Genomic DNA, 22,305 nt, shown 5'->3' on the forward strand with positions numbered 1-22,305 from the left:
ATACATCCACTCTTTTTTATAGATTATTTTTCCATATAGGCTATTACACAGTACTGATTAGAGTTCCCTGTGCTATATTATATATCCCAGGACAAGTTCCCTGTCCTTATTTTATATATAGTGGTATGTATGTCAGTCCCAATCTTCCAGTTTATTGTTTACTCCCCCTCCTACCCTCCACCCCACTCCTGTAACCATGTTTGTTTTCTACATCTGTGACTCTGTTTCTGTTTTTTAAATAAGTTCATTTTTATCATTTTTTTTATATTCCACATATAAGTGATATCATGATAGCACATTTCTTTTTAGCTCCGAATGATATTCCATTCCATGGATGTATCATAGTTTATTTATCCATTTACAAATTACAAATAAAGTTGAAATGGAAACAATTTTCAAGTCACTAAATTCATTTAGTACTATTTGCTAAATGTTTGCGAAATAGTTGCTAAAAATGATTTGCTTTTCCCACTTCTTTCCCCCACCTCTTTTCCCCAGTCTCTAAAAAGAAAAGCATACCTTTCAAATGTCAGGAATCTTACTGTGATACTTTGACTCAGGCTGCATAAACCCTTGAGGCTGAGTAAAACAACAATTCAAATATTCACATCCAGCAATCTTCTTTAACTCAAGACCCTGTAACCTACCTCTTCCTCATCCATCTCACTAACAGATGCATTTCAAATAAAATTTTATCTTTTATTTTTTAATAATAATCATGATGTATAATATCTTCATGCTATTCTTACCTATTGTGTATGTATAACAATTGCAACTATAACTCAATCTAGAAGACTTTTGATAGTTAGACACTTATGGCTACAAGGAAATAAAAATAATTCAATTTCTATTTATGTACCTATTTTGTTGCAGAAAAATTCAATATGGAGTTCAGTAGAGGCCTTTCTATAAAAATGTATTATGATAGGCTATGATTCTATAGGAAGAATGTAATGGATATTTGATTTCAAGGAGAAAAAAGAAACAATGTATTTTTCCTGATGGTTAAAGAAAAGTTAACACTTTCAAGTTTAATGTTTGATGATAGACATCAATTGCCCTGGTTTCTAGAATCCAATGAATATCTTTAAATATGTAATATAGCAGTTTTATTTTAAATTGTCAATATGTATAGTATGCTAGAAATTATACCTTTTGCAACTGCTTAAACATGATGAAAAAATTTAGATGTTAACTTAGAAATGAGTGAGGGAGTAAATACCTTCTCAAAAAACTTTTAGGAATTATGTGAACAGACATTTGAAGATCCCAATGCTATAGGGGGTGTTGTCAGGGTTAGGTTTAGTGTGCAAAGCATCTAGGATAACAATTAATACTGATATTAACTGAAAGACTAAGTTCTAATTTTAACCCTCTTTCTTCCTTGGTATTTGGTCCAGGACACTTTTATTTCTCTGCACTTTAGTTTCATTGTCTAGATAAAGGATAATACAGATGACTGTAAAACACTTTGAGTGCAGGGATTAGATGATAGCTAAACATTAGCAATGTTAATGATAATTTTCATCGTGATGAAAATATAAGCATAGGCTCTATAAATCAAGAAATAAAGTAGGTGTTCAATAAATGTTTGTTGAATTAGTTGATGAATGTTATAGGGTATCTTCCTAGAATGAAAGACCATTTACCCATTCCTTGGGCATCTTCCGTTAGTATCTGCATTGGTGTTTTTAAAGAAAATGGACATTTTCTCATAAAGAAAAATGAGTAGGAAATAAAATCCTTTCCTGGGATGTGGTTACCTATTAATTCTCAGAAAATTTCCTCATTGGACTCTTGTCCATTACTGTGATATAGTGTAGTGGTTAAGAGCAAGGTAGGCTCCACATGTAGGTCAGATGGCTAGCGGGAAGCTGCTATATAGCACAAGAAGTTCAGCTCGGTGCTCTGTGATGGCCCAGAGGGGTGAGATGGGTGGTAGGAGGGAGGTTCAAGAGGGAGGGAGCTCAAGAAGGAGTATATATATGTATACATATAGCTGATTCACATTGTTGTACAGCAGAACTGTACACATGGCACTCTAAAGCAATTATACTCCAATTGAAAAAATTAAAAAAAAGATTTTTAAAAATTATTTATTTATTTATTTTACTTTACAATTCTGTATTGGTTTTGGCAGGGTAGGTTCAAGTTTAAACTAGCTGAGGTTAAGTCACTTAACCTCTCTTCAACTCAGCTGTCTCATCTTTAAATGGGTATAATAATAATAATACTAACTTCATAAGATTGTTTTGAGGAATCATGAAGTTGGTTATGGGCTTCCCAGGTGGCTGTAGTGGTAAAGAATCTGCCTGCTGATGCAGGAGATGCACGTTTGGTCCCTGGGTGGCGAAGATCCCCTGGAGTAGGAAATGGCAGCCCACTCCAGTATTCTTACCTGGAAAATTCCATGGACAGAGGAGTCTAGTGGGTTACAGTCCATGGGGTCCCAAAGAGTTGGAAATGACTGAGCCACTGAGCATGCATGCCCCCATACATGTGCAAGTTGGGTTATGGGATTATAGACTGTGTGGAAAGTAAAGAATATTTCTCCCATAGACATCCATGTCACAATCCCTAGAATGTGTGACTGTATTGTCTTACATGACAAAAGGACTTTTCAGGCTTAAGTATCTTGAGATGGGGAGATTATCTTCGGTTATTGGTGGGTCCTTATAAGAGAAAGAGGGAGGCAGGAGGGTCAGTGTCAAAGTGATGCAGTGGGAGAGAGACTTGACTAGCTACTACTGGCTTTAAAGATGGAGGAAGGGGGCTATGAGACAGGGGATGTGGACAGCTTCTAGAGGCTGGAAAAGGCAAGGAAATGGATTCTCTTAGAGTCTCCAGAAAGGAACACAGCCTATTTGATATCTTGATATGGCCCACAGAGTTGTATTTTTAATTTCTGACTTCCAAAAGTGTAAGATAATAAATTTGTGCTATTTCAAGTCATCAAAGTTGTGATAATTTGTTACAGCAGCAATAAGATACTAATACAGGTAGAGAAGCTGTTACTACTCTATTTACAATCTCCCTTAGTTCTGGCTTTCTTCACAAGGCAATGTAATCTAAACACTTTCCCAAAATTAAATTCAATCATTTTTGCTCATGTACACACTATTTTCCAGCCCCTAGTTACTGTTAGTCTAAAGGCAGCCACCTGTAAGAGTAGCCCTAGTTCTCCTACAATAGACAGTGGACAAGAGGCCTCTCAGGGAAGCTGCAAGACAGTTTATAACATTCTCTTTATGGCTTTTCTACTTACACATGGAAAATCACGTGCTTTAATCAACAGCCAATGCAATGAGTTGGATCACAAAAACCACACTTTGTGGTCCTATTCAGGGAAAAATGAATTCCTAATTATGGCCTCCTTTTCTCTGGCAGGGGGTTCTGAGCTTAACACAGAGATCCAAGGGCAGGAGTCAACCCTTCAGGTAGAAGGCACATGGGAATTAGAGCTCATAGAAATGGGAAAGGGAGGAGAAATAGAAGTGGGTCAGAGGGAAGCTGGAAAAAGGAAGGAAAAATAACAACAAACAATCCAGCCAAATAAAGAGAAGTGAGAGACATCATCCCACAGTTGAGCTCTCCTGGGTTCGCATTCCCTCCCATTTTGGAAACTTTCCAGGAATACTCTAGGGGCTTCCCAGGTGGCTTAGTGGTAAAGAATGTGTCTGCTAATGCAGGAGATGGTGGGGAAGATCCCCTGGAGAAGGAAATGGCAACCCACTCCGGTATTCTTGCCTGGGAAAGCCCACGGACAGAGGAGCCTGGTGGGCTACAGTCCATTGAGTCGCAGGAGATTCCCACACGGCTTGGAGGCTGAAAAACAACTAGTGCGGGCGCACCTGCCTCTGGAGGCTGCGCTGGGACAGCTATCAGCTGGGGTGGGCTGGGAATACTCTTTGTGAGAGCGGGCGCCCTGGCGGGGTAATGCGGAGATAGCAGGAAGGAGTCACAGGGCGCGAAACGGAAAGACTACATCTCCCAAGCCGCCACGCTTTCCAACTGGAGTCTAGGGCGCTGACTGCTCCCCAGTTTCCGTAGGGAAGCGCCGAGCTACCGCAGCTATTGTGCGTCGCGCTGTTGCCCTCCTCTTCCCGTTCGGGCGTCTTTGGAGGAAGGCTACGTTTCATTGTCGCCCGGCTTAACACCTCTGGCGCTTAGCAGGACAACAGGCCGCTCCCTCGGACCAGGAAGAACTTTAGGAGACGGCAGATTCTGGTAAAGAGACCCTAGGGTGCAAGTAAGATACAGTTTAAGGAACCCGAGTACCCTGCCTCGGTACATGGGCTTCGCCGGGGAAGGGCGGAGGCGCTGGCTTTAAGAAGGGGGAGGGGACAGTGCACTCCGGGTTACCCGCGGAGCTCGGCAAAGGAAATCTTGGGCTGGCTCGGCAGTTGGGAGCAAGGAGAGGCACCTCCCACCCTCAGCGCTCACCCCCGCCTACACCCTGGGCGGGCCAAAGTGTCACGTTTGCAGTTGCTCGGGAAGGATCCAGCCGCTCTCCGGAGAAGAGACGAGTTGGTTTCTGCTGCCTGTAAGGGGAGCTATGACTAGGGGGCATGTTGCTTGTTAAGCAGCACCCCGCCGGGATCCAACTGCGCTAGTTAGCTCTCCCGGTCACCTGAAGCAATCGCCGGGCCGCCCGTTTCCGGTACAGACCAGCCAGCTCTCCCCAGGAATCTCATCTGAACAGGTATCTGTCCTCTAAAGGGAGGGAGGCTGCAGCTACCTAAACGGGTCCTGCACTCTGTGCAACCCATCTTTTCCTCTTACTGTGCCACTGATGCTCTTGATCTTTATGTCTTTCCTTTCTCCTTCCAATCCCTGTCATCAGAACCATGGGGCATCCCCCGCTGGAGTTCAGCGACTGCTACCTGGACAGTCCTGATTTCCGCGAGAGGCTCAAGTGTTATGAGCAGGAATTGGAGAGGACCAATAAATTCATCAAGGATGTGATCAAAGACGGCAACGCGCTTATCAGCGCAATGAGAAGTAAGTGGAAGACTTCGTTGAGCAGTTTCCGTGAGCCGGTGGTTCTGGCCTTTGGAGATCTTCCACACCCCAGCCCAAGTGTCTGAGGCTCATGGTTTTCCGGATATTTTGGAAGTGGGGTCAGTAGAAGTGGAAGTTGGTGGCTACAACTAGAATTGGGGTTTTCCCCTTTAGTGGTTTTGGTTTTATAAGACAGATCTGTAGCTGAGGGACTGTCTTGTTCAGCAGCTATCCTTTCTTGTCAGACTCCTGTTCTAAAGGGACAGGCCACTTGTATTCTTAGACATGTTTATACCCATGTATGAGAGGGATATCTAAGCTGATCAAGGAACTGCCACACAACCTCCTAAAGAATTGGGGATTCAGGCCAGCAGCTTGAGTCAGGGTTTTGTTCCTGCTTGGCTTCTGTTTGCTGCAGATAAATATGGGGGTAGGGTCGCAAAGAGTCAGACACGACTGAGCGACTGAACTGAACTGAACTGAAAAAATTGCCAATGGCAAGTTATTTTCTAAGGAAAGCACCTTTGCTCTTTAAGTTACTGAGTTATGGTTGTGTTCAAGGTTGGTCTAAGTTCAGAATTATTAAATGACCTCACATACCACTGAATTCCCCTCGCAGGTGGAACAAAGACCTGCCTAGTCCCTATTAGGAGGAGCCCAGATCCCTGGGAGTATAGAGAGCTCAGGTTGGGAGTCACCAGGTTGAAGGAACCTCACCTAGCTTGGCTTTCCAGGTCCTCAGAACTAAGAACTCTGGGATCCTCCCCTGCTTCCCCACTGTGTATAGATTTTTTATTTCTGCTAGTTGGCAGAAGGTTTGGAGTAAGAGAAAGAATAATAAACATCCCCAACAAGAGTGCAGGCAGATCAATCCATTGTGCCAAAGTATATACCCAGAAGAATGGAAGATAGGGAATGGGTGGTGATAATCCATTTTTTCTTTTCTTGGTTGAAGGATGATTATGAAAAATAAAGTCAAAGTCACTGGCAAATATATTCTGTATACCTGTAATATATTTTTTTCTGAGTGGATTTATCCCACAAATAGTGTGTCTGGTCCAGCGTGGGGACCTTCTTAAGGCAAATACAGCCAACCAAGAGCAAGGAGAAAGACTTGGGAGCCACAGTGCAGTGGTTTTTGTGATTTGCCCCTTGGAGTCTGGGCTTTCCGTGTGTATGTTGTCTGCCTACTTTGGTCATAAGTGTTGCAAGTTCCTACTTGTTGTTTCATTGAATTGGATCATGTGATGGTGTGTCTTATTTTAGTCTGAACAAGAGTAAACTCTTGGTTGCATCTTAAAGATGGGGTACTTAAAATGCTGATCCGAAGAGACTTTAGCCCAGGGTTTGGGGTGTGTTGCGACTTAATAGACTTCATTGAGAGGTTAAAGATATGCTGGTTGTGCTAAAAAAGTAGTTAGAAAGGTGAAGGTTCCTGAAAGGAAAAGCGGGGAATGTTTGGATTTTTTTGTTTTGTTTTGTTTACTCGTTACAGTAAACTACTTAGTGCCATATTCATAGTTAAATGAAGCTCATCTAAGCCCCCAGAAGGGACTGGCTTTGTGAAGTGTAGGATAAGCTGAAAGTATTTGTGAAAATACAGTTAATAAAATGGTGGAGGAAGGGCAAAAGTTTTCTAGGCAAGTGGTAAGTTGCAGTTTTTATTCTTTCCTTTTGGGGGATTAAAAGTGGTGAGAGTCAACAATTATTCAGGTTTAAACCTTTGCACATGGGCAGAAGATCCAAGAGTTATTTTGGCTCAAGGGGTTCTTGGTATTTATGGTGGTTTTCCTTTCTTGAGTATACACAGAAAGCCAAAAATAGGACAGTTAGGAAATAAAACCCAGCAGCTAACCCAGACTCCATTTCTTTTCTTTAAGTTACATGATTCTAAAAACATGATTTGCTAGAGGCAAAGACAGGATGTTTCCCACTGTCTTGACCACAGTAATGTTTATACTCCCACTCTGCTTCCTCAAAATGGGCTAGCTGGGCAACTTTTTCAAAGTGAGGTAGACTCAAAACAAAGGTATACTTTTGCTTTGTATGGAGGAAAAAGGAAGAGAGAACACTGGAATTAGATTAGAAGACCTGGGTTACAATCTTGGCTTCACTATTTTGGGATAGGAAGGCACATATCATATATTTCAGATAAAAAATGGGGGTAATTGTATGCACCTCACAGAGTTGCTTGAGGCTCAAAGGAGTTAATGGATTGTGAAAGTATTTTGTAAATGGAAATGGCTAAATATTTTAAGTTGTTGATAATACATCTTCAGGTTAATAATATACTGGCTGAATATACTTTTTGGTAGGTTTCTAAAGGGAAATCCATAAACAAAAGTAGATGGGAACATTTTTTTTTTCCTGTCATCTTGTTGGAAAATTCATTCCCTATATTGGCATGGCTCAGTGATTAATTTTGTATATGTGTGTGGATTCATTTTGTCATTTGGAATCTGGCATTAAAAGTAAAGAAGAATTATTGGCACTTTTTCATTTAATTTATTAAATTGACCATCAAATCAACTGGTTAGTATTTCTGGTAACCAATGAAACCTGGTGCTTCACGCTGCAAAAATCAGCTGCAGTTTTTGTTTAAGTTGTTAAGCTAGTTGGAACTTGATTTCCAGCTTCTGTTTGATTTTGTACAGAGCTCTAGATAAGGTTTTAGTCACAGCTGTGTGTGATAATTAGTTTATTAAATAGGGATTCTATTTGAATATCTAGATTTTCTTAGATCTGTGCTCAGAGGTAATTGATGTTATGAATGGTATTCAGTATGTCTTCTTTGGGAAAGTGACTGATTTGCTCCCTCCCCTTAAATGTGATCTAGTCATAATCGTTGGAGTAAAAAATGGTGATTATAATTTAAATCAATGACAAATAAAAGCATTGGCACTCTGAAAGGTGAATACATTGCCCATTTTTCTTTTTGTTCTATTTTAAAAAATATTTATTTATTTGGTTGCATTGGGCATGTGCAATCTTTTGTTGTGGCTTGCAGGCTGCCCCATGGCATGTGGAATCCTAGTTCCCCCACCAGGGATTGAACACATGTCCCCTGCATTGCAAGGTGGATTCTTAACCACTGGACCACTAGGGAAGTCCCTGTTCTTTGTTTTTATATTGGCAGCTTTGGTCCTTGATGTTGTATGAATATTTTCTATGCACTTAGGCTAGGTATTTACAACAAGTGAACATGATACACCTAATAAATGTTATATAATTCAGTGAACATGTATCATTCATTCAGTAAATACTCATTCATATATTAAATTCAAGCCATTGTTCTCAGGGTTGTTACAAATGTTACAGAGAAAATCACAGATGGGATCCTGCCCTCAGGGAGGTCCTAGATTGGTAGGGGAGATAAGATATGTGTAGAGATCACTGAAGTATAAGGTAGTAGATATGGATCAGAGCCATAGAGTGGGACAGGTGGATACCATGGTATACAACATGATGGAGAGGTCATTTCCCTGTGGAAGGATAAGTGAAAGCAAAGGAGAAAGTAGCATTGTAGTTGGGGAGAATTGACTTGTCACTTATTTAGCTGTTCCTATATGTTGTTGTCGTTCAGTTGCTCGGTCGTTTCCTACTCTTTGCGACCTCATGGACTGCAGCAGACCAGGCTTCCCTGTCCTTCACCATCTCCTGGAGCTTGCTCAAACTTGTGTTCACTGAATCAGTGATGCCATCCAACCATCTCGTTTTCTGTCATCCCCTTCTCCTGCCTTCAATCTTTCCCAGTATCAGGGTCTTTTCCAATGAGTTGGCTCTTTGCATCAGGTGGCCAAAGTATTGGAGCTTCAGCTTCAGCATCCATCCTTCCGATGAATATTTCCTTTAGTATTGACTGGTTTCATCTCCTTGCAGCCCAAGGGACTCTCAAGAGTCTTCTCCAACAGCACAGTTCAAAATAATCAATTCTTTGGTGCTCAGCCTTCTTTATGGTCCAACTCTCACATCCATACATGACTACTGGAAAAAACATAACTTTGACTATATGGACCTTTGTCAACAAAGTAATGTCTCTGCTTTTTAATGTTCCTGTATGCCAAGAATTAAAATTTATAATAGACTTATGAGGCAGGGATTATTATTTCCACTCTTTGTGTGAGAAAACTGAAGTTCAGAGGAATTAAGTAACTTTTCTCAGTTGATAAGGGCAGGAGTCTGAATTAGAGCCCAGATCTGACTCTGAGGGCCCTGCATTGCACTATATTCAGGACCGGGAATTACATGTAGTAGGAATGACATAGAGAATGTAAAGGGATAGCAAATAATTCAGGTCATCTGGGTTATATGGTGCAAGAAGAGAAGTTTGGGAGATGACCTTGGAATGGAAGGTTGAGGGCCTTGACTATGCATGACCTGTTAAGTACTTTAGGCTTTTCTTTACAGGCAGAGAGTATTAAAAACATTTTTGGTAGCACAGAGGCATGGTCTGAACTGTGTTTTAGGAAGATTCATCTGCGAGTGATAGAAGATGTTCCAATTTTAAACAAATATTTGTGACTTTTCTGCAGATTATTAGGAACTTTAAATTTTCTTTGATATAGCTCAAGGGTCAGCAGACCTCTTCTGTAAAGGGCAATATTTTAGGCTTTGAGGGCATGTAGTGTCTGTGGCAATTACTTAATTGCCATTGTTGCGAGAAAGCAGCTATAGATAATATGCACATGAAATGAGAGTGGCTATGTTCTAATAAAACTTTATTTATTGACATTGAAAAGTAAATTTCCCATAATTTTCATGTCACAAAATATTATCTTCCTTTGAATTTTTCAGCTGTTTAAAAATATAAAAACCATTTTCACCTTAGCTAGAGCAGGGGCATACAGAAATAGCTATGGGTTGGGTTTGATTCAGTGGTTGTAGTTTGCAGAACCTTAATATGACTAGTTAACCTAAATGGACTTTTTTATTGGTAAGGCCGTGAATATAGTTATTGGTAAAACATAATGCCATATTTAATATTTTCCATTAATTTATTTAGTTTATTTTACTTTGGTGTGCTGTTAATTATGCCTGGACTGGATTCAGGGTTCACAGGTCCCAGTGCTGTCTCCATGGCCAAAGAGAAAACAGAAAAGTATGAAGCTATTGGAAGTGGGTTAATAGGACTGGAGTGATTGGGGTAAAATACAGCAGCTTCATCTCATTACAAAAGCCTTCACTTTCTTTAAAACTGTGGTAGCGAAATGAAATGTATTTACAGCCTGGATTCAATCAGGTTGCAATTCCTGAGCTAGATGATCTACTTCTAACAGTCTAGGAGTATTGGAAATGGGCTAGGAAAATGAAAAGTGATAGTCTCCAGAAAGAGATTTCTCTGGGGAAGCACCACTAGACACTGCAAATGGAGAGAGGCAGAATGATGGTATAGTGGGAAAAAGCCCTAGATGTGATGGGTATGGTGATGGTTCTGCTACTAATAGGATCTGTGACCTTGGTAAGTCTTTTTGCTGGGGTTCTTGGTCTGCAGCTTTACATAAGTGAGGATGGATAGGGGATATATAAGCCCATTTTCAGATCTAACATTCCATGACTTTTTCATTGCATATTATAATTTAATCATTTGGGAAGGGAATGAGTAAGTTAATTATAGGATCTTATTTTATACCTACATACATTTTCACATTATATTAGTGTACTGACAGTATTTAATTAAATACAAAAAATTTAACAAAAATTTAAAGTAATCTTTCAAAAACCAAGGATAACGTACTTTATATGTATAAAACAGATGTTAGAAAAAAGAATTATATCATTAAGCTCACTCATATACATGCACAAACCACAAATACATAGGCTGTCTTGGACTAATGGAAACTTATGTTTTAAAAGAATGCAAAAATGTCACTTTCTTACATTCTGTACTTTTAAAGATAAAGAGTTTTAGATGTTTACATTAAGGTGACCTTTTGGGGTACCTGTTCAGCTCTTGCTTTGGCAACTGGGACACCTATTTGGTAAATTTTTGTTTTCCTGAAAGGGTGGGTCAGTTCCATCTTTGAGGCAAATTTCATATTGAATATACTTTATGGAACCATCTCTAGCTTTACACACAGAGAACCTGGGTGCTGGTTCCAACTGTGCCACCTCCTAGCTATATGACTCTGAGTAAGTCTTTAGTTTCATGAACTTGAGTTTTCCCATTTCTAAAATTAGAGGTTTTGTCAGTGAGCTTTAGGGCTCCTCCTGGTTTCCTCATTCGGTTTTCTGGGCTGCCACTGTATTGCACAGTCAGGCAACCTAAATTGATTCCATTGTAAACTTTGGAGCAAATTCGCCTTTCCTCTGAGAGAACGGACAAAAGGAAAATCGAACTGATATGTTCGATGTGAATAAATGACATGAATCATGCTAGCCTATTTGATTATCCTCTTGATGAATGCTTCTTGAGAGGTCCCAACCCGGTGCCTTTCAGTTCTGTCCTGAATAGATCTATACTGAGGGAGACCAAAGCTTTTAATCCCTTTGGAGTGGGTGTAGTGCTATATGGTGTGCAGGGAGGAGTTGAGGATGTAATATATACATTCTCAGTCAGCAGATATCCTGTCATTATCCTGGTGATAGTTAATCAGTGCCTTGGAGGACATGTTACAGTCGCCTCTGTATCTGCAAGTTTTGCCTCTCTGGATTCAACCAACTGGAGATAGAAAATATTTGGAAAAAATTCCAGAAAGTTCCCCAAAGCAAAACTTGATTTGCCACATGCTAGCAACTATTTACATAGCATTTACATGAGATATTATAAGTAATAGGAGGATGTGGGTAGATTATATGTAAATACTACACCATTGTACATAGAGACTTGAATGTTTTGTATCCACCGGGGTTCTGGAACCAATTTCCCACAGATACTGAGGGAAGGACTGTATTTTAGATATTCTGAAGAGTAGCTCAGATCAATGTAATGAGTATTTTATATGGTATTGCTCTTAGTAGGTATGAAGCAAAGTCAAATGGAATTTGTGGGAGGCAGTATTACTATATGCATAGAAGGCCCTTGGAAGACCAGATTCCAAAGTAGCCAGACGAGTGCTGTGGGGACTAGGGTGCAAAAGTGAACTGAGCCAGCCTTTCAGTGTGTGACCATTTACAAGAAGCGGTTTTTTAAAAATGGATGGTGACTGGTACAGGGAAGATTATGCCTTGATTTGCTTATTAAGAAAAGTTTTTCAGAGTTTAAAGTGATGAAGGAAAATTACTTTTCAGCTTCATTTTTACAGCCTTGTTTTGTAAAGCATAATCCGAACCTTCTGCATAATTTGACATCTGTTTCTCTAATCAGTTACTATAGAAATTTCCTAAAAGTTCATAATGATCTGGAAAGATACATGCTTTTCCAGAGGAGTTTTCTGGAAATCTAGAGCTGAATTTTTCACCTCCTACCTCCATCGGGTGGAGGGCCCTCATGATGCTTTACTGGGCTTGTATCAAGTGCTATAGCCTTACACAATGTAAAGGTAATTAATTTTAATTCAAAAAGGATTTACGAAGCACCTACTCTGTGTCCGGCAACTGGGCAACTGTAGATACAATGGTGAATAAGGCTGATACGGGCTTTGCCCTCTTGCAGCATACATTAAACGTCTGATTACTCACATAATATAATTACAGTTGTGAGAAGAGCTATGAAGAAGTTCAGGATATGATATATATTCTATCACATGTTATAAAAGTGGATCATTGTAGGGGAAAAATGAGCTAGACCATGGGGATACAACTGTCCATAGCAAAAAAGAATAAACTGAGGGAAAGAATTAAGTCAAAGATATCTGCTCTATTGCTGTGGTAGTTAATGGTCCTAATAACGAGCAAGACTCTTTAAGTGAATGAAGAGTGCCGGTTAAACTCTCAATAGGGTGTAGTATATCTCATGGTGTCTTTGGTCACACTGCATGGCTTGTGGGATCTCAGTTCCCTGATCAGGGATTGAACCTCGGCCACAGCAGTGAAAGCATGGAATCCTAACCACTAAGCCACCAGGCAACTCCCCTCCTTCTCCTTTTATAATTATATTAAAAATGTTTTTTCAGTAAGTAACATATGAACATGGTAAAAATTTCAAAAGGTACAAAAGGGTAAACCTTTTTTTGTCTCCTGTGTCCCAGTTCCCCAGTTCTTCATACTAGAGGTAACAGCTGGCAATTTTTTGCTTACCTTTTGGAAAGACTTTTCCTAGTGCTTTTTTCAGCTTCCACATACTCAGGAATGTGTTCACTGTAGGCAAATTGTTAGTCATACTGGAGCAAGATTTCTTTAGGGTTGTACTTGGAGGGAATGGTAAATTAAAGATCTCATAAAATCAACTCCTCCATAAAAACAAAAAGGGCACTGGCAAAAATTGTTAAAATCAACTTTTTCAGAACTCTGTAAATGAACCAAAAGGCTCATGACAATCTGAAGAGTGTTTATTGATGGAAACACGTTGAGCCTTAGTAGCAGCAGATTTTGTGGCATTTTAACTTAACCCTGCCTCTCATTCCCTTTTCCAGAGCTTTGTGGTAACCTTGAAAACTAACAGCCCTTTGACCACAGTAGCTGTGGAAACCAGTAACCTTTTAACACCTTAGTGGGGAGACTGGGTTTGTAGTTCCTAAAAAACTCACAGACCTATAGTCTTGTCATTATCTAATATGACTTAAAGCTAGCTAGAGAAGCCTCATTCACACAGCTTCTCATTACTTTACCTGACTTAGAGCTACCTCAGTGGGAAAAGTTCTATCCCCAAAATGTTTAACATCTCAGGTGATTTAGACTAACTGAAACTAACTAGGGCAAACAAAAGCCTGGCCAAAAACATAAAAGGGGAATGAAACATATACTGGGGGCTTTGAAAAGATCTGACATATTCCTGGGATCTAGATGGCCACCTGCATGCCCTGGGCTGTGCATGTTCCTAGAAAAGACCTGAGAAAGCCTTTTAATAATTTCTCTCCTATGGCTGAACTTGAGGTAGTTATAAACTGTTTGGCTAAATGTTGAAGAAATGATCCAACATGCAACACAGAACACTTCAGAAAAAAGTAGAAGACTTAATGGTTCAAGACATTTAAGGAGATCCGTGAACAATTATTAGCTGGCCACTTATCTAACCAGGTAGAGATTTCAGGGGACACACTCCAAGGAATACAAACATTATAGAATCTGTCTAAGAAATATGTCTAAACAAACAGCGACAATGACAGTGACAAAAACAATAACAACAAAACCTGGGGGAAATCTGATTTCCAGAAGAACCATATTATATTGTGTCTAAACTTCTCATTTTCTACAAAAAATGATCAGATATGCAAAGATACAGAAAAGTATGGTCCATACATAGGAAAAAAGCTGTCACTAGAAACTGTCCCTGCTGAAGTCTAAATGTTGGAATTTAGACAAAAAAATAAAATCAGCTAATATGTGTGTTAGTCTCTCAGTCATGTCTGACTCTTTGTGACCCCACAGGCTCTAGTAACCTGCCAGGCTCCTATGTCCATGGAATTCTTCAGGCAAGAATACTGGAGTGGGTAGCCTGTTCCCTTTTCCAGGGGATCTTCCCGACCCAGGGATCAAACCCAGGTTGCCTGCATTGCAGGCAGATTCTTTATCATCTGAATCACCAGGGAAAGAACTAAAGGAAACCATGTCTAAAGATTTAAAGGAAAGCCTGAGAACAGTGTTTCACCAAAGAGACAAGGAAAGCCTGAGAACAGTGTTTCGCCAAAGAGACAAGGAAAGCCTGAGAACAGTGTTTTGCCAAAGAGACAAGGAAAGCCTGAGAACAGTGTTTCACTGAGGCAATATAAAGAGATGAAAATAATAAGGAAGAGTCAGATAAAAATTCTAGAGTTGAAAAATAAAATAGCTAAAATGAAAAATCCACTAGAGAGGTTCAACAGCGGATTTGAACTAGCAGAAGAGAGTCATAGAACTTGAAGATAATCTAGTCTGAGATTATCTAATCTAAGCAAAAGAAAGAAAAGATGAAAAGAAAATGAACAGAACCCCAGAAATTATGTGACACCATCAAGTGTATCAACATAGGTGTAATGAAAATCCCAGAAGAAGATAGGAAAAAAACAGAAAGAATATTTGAAGAAATAATGGCCAAAACTTTCCAAATCTGATGAACAACACTAATATCCAGATCCAAGAAGCTAAAAAATCCCAAGTAGGATAAACTCAAGAATATCCATACCAAAGATACATTATAGTCAAATTGATGAAAACCAAAGGCAAAGAGAGAATCTTAAAAGAAGCAAGAGAAAACTAATGCATCAGTTGAAAAGCACCCTCAATAGGATTGAGAGCTGATTTCCCATCAGCAACCATGGAGATGGGAAGGCAGTGGCTTGGCATATTCAAAATGCTGAAAGAAAAATGATGTAAACTAAGAATTCTTTATCAAAACTATTCTTTTAAAATAAGGGAGAACATTCAGAAGAACATGTACTTCTGCTTTATTGACTATGCCAAAGCCTTTGACTGTGTGGATCACAATAAACTGGAAAATTCTTAAAGAGATGGGAATACCAGACCACCTTACCTGCCTCCTGAAAAATCTGTATGCAGGTCAAGAAGCAACAGTTAGAACCAGACATGGAACTACGGACTGGTTCCAAATTGGAAAGGAGTATGTCAAGGCTATCTATTGTCACCCTTCTAATTTAACTTCTATGCAGAGTACATCAGGAGAAATGCTGGGCTGGATGAAGGACAAGCTGGAATTAAGACTGCTGGGAGAAATATCAATAGCCTCAGATATGCAGATGACACCACCCTTATGGCAGAAAGCAAAGAGGAATGAAAGAGCCTCTTGATGAAACTGAAAGAGGAGAGTGAAAAGATGGCTTAAAACTCAACAATCAAAAAACTAAGATCATGGCATCTGGTCCCATCACTTCATGGCAAATAGATGGGGAAATAATGGAAACAGTAACGGACTTTATTGTCTTGGGCTCCAAAATCACTGCAGATGGTGACTGCAGCCATGAAATTAAAAGACACCTGCTACTTGGAAAAAAAGTTATGACAAACCTAGACAGCATAGTAAAAAGCAGAGACGTCACTTTGCCAACAAAGGTCCATATAGTCAAAGTTGTGGTTTTTAGTCATGTATGGATGTGAGAGTTGGACCATAAGGAATGCTGAATGATGAAGAATTGATGCTTTTGAACTGTGGTGTAGGAGAAGATTCTTGAGAGTCTCTTGGACTGCAAGGAGATCAAGCCAGTCCACCCTAAAGGAAATCAGTCCTAAATATTCATTGGAAGGACTGATGCTGAAGCTGAAACTCCAATACTTTGGCCACGATGCGAAGAACTAACTCATTAGAAAATACCATGATGCTGGGAAATATTGTAGGCAGGAAGAGAAGGGGATGACTTAGGGTGAGATGGTTGGATGGCATCACTGACTCAATGGACATGAGTTTGAGCAAACTCTGGGAGATGGTGAACGATGGTACAGTCTATGGGGTCGCAAAGAGTCGGACAGGACTGAGGGACTGAACTGAACTGAAGACATTCTCAGAATAACAGAAACCAAAACTGAGCTAGCAGGACTGCCTTACAGGAAATACTAATGGGAGTCCTTCAGGATGAGTTAAACAATGATGTATGGTAATATAAATTTGCACAAAATAGGAAGAGTATCAGTAAATGTAACTACATAGGTATATATGAAAGATGGTATAACTGTGTTTTTTTTTTTTTTAGTAACTCCTTTCTTCTCAATCTGGTTTAAATGACAACTGCATTGTGCAGTAGTTAGAAAACTTAATCAGCTTATAATATATAAAAATGCAACATGCACAAAGGAGGGGGATGAAACAATTATATTGTAGTAACATTTCTGTTGGGTTCCTCCCTGTAGCTCAGACGGTAAAGAATCTACTTGCAATGGGGGAGATCCTGGTTCGATCCCTGGGTGGGGAAGATCACCTGAAAAAGGGAATGGCAACCCACTACAGTATCCTTGCCTGGAGAATTCCATGGAGAGAGGAGCCTGGGGAGCTACAGTCCATGGGGTCACAGAGTCAGACATGACTGAGCGACTAACACTTACTTACTTAACATTTCTGTATGTTTTCTAAGTTAAGTTAAAATTAATCTAAACAATATTGTAATTTAAATTCTGAGATCAGTCACTTAGAAAATAAAAAAAATAATGAAAGTAGTAATGAGAATCAAAATAGTACAGTAGACAATATTTAACACAAAGTTAGTAATGGGAAAGTAGAGGAAAAAAGATGACATATAGAAAACAAACTAAATGGCAGACATAAATCTTATCAGTAAGATAAAATGTAAATGAAATGTACACTTTTAATAGAAAGGTACAGATTGGCAAAGTTGATAAACTGAACAAAAATGGATTAATTGATTGAAATACATGCTGCCTTTTAAGATACACATTTGTGTTCAAAGATACAAATAGGTGGAAAGAAAAAGGATGGAAAAATGTACCAGGCAAACAGTAACCAAAGAGAATTAGGATGACTATATAAACATCAGACAAAATATATTTAAAGACAAAATTTTCATGACATACAGACAAGACATTTTATAATGGTAAAACCATAAATATATCAAGAGAGTATCCATTATAAACATATGCACCTAACAACAGTGCCCCAAAATTCATGTAGCAAAAGTGGACAGAAGTGAAGGGAGAAAGAGATAGTCTAACAGTAATAGTTGGAGACTTTAATACTGTACTTTCAGTAATGGATATAACTACTAGATAGAGCTCAATGAGTAAATAGAGGAGTTGAACAACGCTATAAACCAAGTAGATCTTCTATAGACATCCGTAGAATACTCGTACAGCAGCAGAATACACATTTTTCTTAAGAGCACATGGAACGTTTTCCAACACAGACCGTCTGATAGGCCATAAAACTTGCCTGAATATATTTCTTTATACAAATTATGTTCTGTAGCCACAGTGGGATGAAATTACAAATCAAAAACAAGAAGATTTATGCAGTTCATAAATATGTGCAAATTAAATATCACACTCCTGAATAACCAGTTGGTCAAGGAAGCTATCACAAGGGAAATTAGAAAATATTTTGGAATGAATAAAAAATGAAAACTCAATGTGCCAAAACTGATGGGATGCAGCTAAAGCAGTGCTTAGGGGAAATTTTTATAGCTTTAAACAACTATATTAGGAAAGAAAAAAGATCATAATTCAATAACCTGACCATTAAGAAACTAGGAAAAAAACAAACAACTCTGAAAGCAAGTAGAAGGAAAGAAATGATAAAATTACAGCAGAACTAAATGAAATAAAGAATAGGAAAATCTCTTTTCTCTAAAACAGAAAATTTTAAAAATCAATAGTTGGTTTTTAAAAATAACAACACTGAGAAAACATTAACTAGACAAGAGAGAAAAGACTCAAATTATTAAAAGCATAAATGAAGGAGGAGACACTATTACCAAACTAAAAAAAAAATAAAAAGAACAAATGGGAATATTATAAATAACTGTATGCTAATAAATTATATAATTTAGATAGAATGGACAGATTTCTAGGAGGACCCAAACTACCAAAATTGACTCCACAATAAATGGAAAGTCTGTATAGACCTATAGCAACTGAAAATTAGTGGGTAGTATTTTGAATCAGTAATCAAAATACTGCCCACAAAGAAAAGCCCAGGCTTAGATGGCTTCACTGATGAATTTTTCCAACCATTTAAAGGAAAATTAATATCCCATCCTTCTCAAACTTCCAAAAGTTAGCAGTTTCTTAACACATTGTTTGAGGCCACTCTAATTAAGATACCAAAAACCAAAGACATCACAAATAAACTATTGACCTAATTCCCTTAAGAATATAGAAGCAGACTTGCCTGGTGGTCCAGTGGTTGAGAGTCCAGCTGCTGGTACAGGGAACATGGGCTGAGTCCCTGGTCCAGGAGGATTCCACATGCTGTGGGGCAACTGGGCCCAGGCACAATTACTGAGCCTGCACTCTAGGGCCTACCAGCTGCAATTACTGAGACTGTGTGCCACAGCTACTAAAGCTCTTGTGCCCTGGAGCCAATGCTCCACAACAAGAGGAGCCATAGCAATGAAAAGCCCACCCACCACAACAAAGAGTAGCCCCTGCTCACCACAATTAGAGAAAACTCGCATGCAGCAGTGAAGACCCAGTACAGTCAAAAATAAATAAATAAATATATTCAAAAGAATATAGATGCAGAAACCCTTAACAAAATACTAGCCAAACCAAATCCAGCAGCATATAAAAAGAATTATACATCATAAGCAAGTTAAATTTATTCCAGGAATGCAAAGTTAGTTTAATATCTGAAAATCTGTCAGTATAATAGTGTAATATTTATATCATACATAATAATTGGAATAAGGGGAAAACATTATTATATCAACAGATGCAGGTATTTTTAAAAGTCCACTACCTTATTATGCTAAAAACATTTAAATGAACTATGTATGTTAAGTGACTGGTTGTCTTGAGCTGAGAGAGAGGGTTAGGATTATTTTGACTACTAATGGGTAAAGGATTTCTTTTGGGGATTGTGAAATTTTTCTAAAATTAGATTGTGATGATAGTTGCACAACTCTGTGAACATACTAAAAACCACTTAATTGTACACTGTAATACATGAATTTTATGGTATGTGAGTCATATCTCAAAGCCATTTTTTTTTAAAGACTGTGCTTGGAGAAACAGAGGTCCTTGGCTTATGTACCTACATCTTCCTTTGGCTCTTCCTTATAGAACAAAAGACCTGGGAAGTTGTTTAGAAAGCTTCACATCCATTCTGTTAAGTTTATATCTAGAGAAAGGAAGCAAAGAGAGAGAACTGCCAGGGATCTAGAGCTCGAGTATGAATTGGGACCAGAATCAGGTTTTCTGGTTTCCCATTCCAAGACTCTTTCTGTACTGTACTCTAAAGTAGGTACATTGCATTAAACCTCTGGATGTTCTTTACTGGGGCTGGGGGTGCTTTTGTTTGAAGTGACTCACTTGGCAGTGAAGAACTGTGCTAGTGGAAAGTTTCCTCTCATTTTTTCCCCTCCATTATCATGGCTGTGATCAGGTGGTGTCCCTGTTGAGCAATCTAGCCCCAATTTAATTAGGGCCTGGTTATGTTTTCTTTTTGTCCCAGAAGAATGGCAGTATATTACATCTTGGTGGTGTGCCACCTGTCCCCTTTGTTTCCTGCTCCAAGAGCCTATACCAGCTGGTTGGGCAGTTCCAGAGGCCTCTTTTCTTTTCTGCTCATCTGTTGCCTTTTTACAGCAAATGCAGCTGCTTTTCATGTAGAATATAGTGTATATTGGAAAATGTGTGGCGTTACTAAAGGGTGACAAAGTTCTCCCCCCATGTTATTTTTATCCCTAGGCTGCATGGAATTTCTCACGAGAGGCAAGCAGTAGGCCCAGCCCTATAGTATCATATTAGGAATTTCAAGGCAGTTCTTTGCAAAAGGTTTTCATTTAAAGGACTTCCCAGAAGCAGGAGAGCCACATTTCAGCTTCCAACTCTCTTTCCAGAGTCAGGCTATTGTGGAAAGAGCCTTTCTCTGTGATTGAAAAAAATATGTATTATGCATGTGGCAGTTGACAGCTGGAGACTAATCCTGAACTCATCCATCCTGAATTCATTAGGTGGGGGGAGGAGGATGGATAACAAGCCATTGAGGTATTTTATAGCTGCCCCTTACAACTTTTGCTTAGAGCAGGAAAAAAAAAAAAAAACTGAAAAGAGAGTTCTTAAGAGAACGTCTCTGCTACCATTATCACTATACTGAATTTCTCTTGCTCTTAACATTGGAAATATTGATATCTTTCCATATTTGGTTTATCTGGAATGATTTGTCTTCTAGATTCTAAGCCCAGTGTTCCAGGGTTTGTGGAAGTGAATGTTCTGTTGTGGTACTAAATGGGAAAGCAGTTGGGTAACAACTCAGTCAGGGAGTATATGGCTGAATCAGCAGAATGAAAGGGGAGGGAAATCTGGGGTTTCTTGGCATTTTGTTTGCATTTCCTTTGTGAAAAGCAGATGCTGTGTAACTGTTCCCTTTTCTTTCTGATTAATGGGCAGTATCTTGCTGGAAATGGACTCATAGAATTCTAAGGGAATTAAGAGAACATTTCGTTTAACTCTTCCATATTTCAGATGAGGAAACAAACCTAAGAGGGGATGTTCATTGTCTAGGGTCACTGAGACAGTTAATCACAAACTCAGTATGGGAATCCAATAATCAGTCCCACTCTTGGGCTCTGTGCAGTGTCACTGTGCCTTTCGAAAACAGTCTCTACCCTTCACCAACCTCCTTTTTGCTGAGCCTGTGATTTTTTTTCAGAATCAGTTTCAGCTTGTGAAAGAAAAAATTATTTCCTCTTCACTGCTTCTTGCCAAGAATGCACCTCCAATGTTGATCTGAAGGCAGCCAAGCATTTCACAGACCTGCAAGAATGGAGTAGGGGAAGGTCAGGAAATCTGAAGTCACTGATGCACTTTTTCTGATTGGCCCTTGCTTAGTAGGAATTTGATGAAATGGAAGATGAAAAAACAGACCTTCTATGATAGAACATTTACCCCTAGATATGTGGAATTTAGAGAATCCAATTACAAATGAGGAAGAAGCAACTCTAATACAAATTGAGTTGAGATTTAGGATTGGTCATGTTCGTACTGGGCAACAGCAAGGCTGGGATCCATGAACATGATCTCACTCAGTTGACCAATTACCTGGATGTGGGCAATAGATATAGATATGGGCATAAGCTAATATTTGCAGAGCACTTTATAATGTACAAGGCACTTTCACATACATATTTAACTTAATCTGGGAAGAAAAGTGTTACTTCTGTTTTATAGATGAAGAAACTAAGGCTTAACAGAGTTTAAGAACTTTCATGCTGCTAGTCAGTAGTAGAATTAAGACTTAGATTTTCTGAATATTTGCACTGTTCCATTTTTATTTTATTTCCTTTAATAATGAAAGAATATAAGTGCTGTTCAGAGGAACATGTGGTTCAGAAAGTAGAGATATGAAGACGAGACATAGGGCTTTCTGTAGAGAAATGGGAGCAGCCATTTTCAGTACACACCTCTACAGGAAGTAGCCATTAGGATAGGCTTGTAAGCTGGAGAACAGCAGTAGATGAATGGTAGTGAATAGGACCAATAGACCAGAGCTTGTGGTAGAGTTTCTGGCGTCATCAAACTTGGGCTATTCTGTGAAGGTTCTTGTCGAGAATACTGTCTAGACCAAAGGAGAGGCCTTAAAAGGAGAATTCTCTGAGAATTCTCTGA

At 39.1% G+C, this 22,305-nt stretch overlaps 1 protein-coding gene across 3 annotated transcripts in view; it reads left to right on the forward strand.

Moving 5' to 3' along the window:
- The first annotated feature begins 4,013 nt into the window (after positions 1-4,013).
- OPHN1 (oligophrenin 1) overlaps positions 4,014-22,305 on the forward strand; it is a 567,594-nt gene continuing 549,302 nt past the window's right edge. For 2 of the 3 annotated variants that reach the window (XM_040265770.1, XM_040265772.1), the window contains exons 1-2: positions 4,014-4,702; positions 4,844-5,001. In XM_040265770.1, coding sequence (XP_040121704.1) covers positions 4,848-5,001 — 154 coding nt within the window. In that variant the 5' untranslated portion in view covers positions 4,014-4,702; positions 4,844-4,847. The remainder of the gene's footprint in view (positions 4,703-4,843; positions 5,002-22,305) is intronic. The other variant, XM_040265771.1, reaches the window with a different exon arrangement.

This window comes from Oryx dammah, unplaced genomic scaffold (genome assembly GCF_014754425.2).
Source record: "Oryx dammah isolate SB20612 unplaced genomic scaffold, SCBI_Odam_1.1 HiC_scaffold_23, whole genome shotgun sequence".
NCBI classification, from domain to species: Eukaryota; Metazoa; Chordata; class Mammalia; order Artiodactyla; family Bovidae; genus Oryx; species Oryx dammah.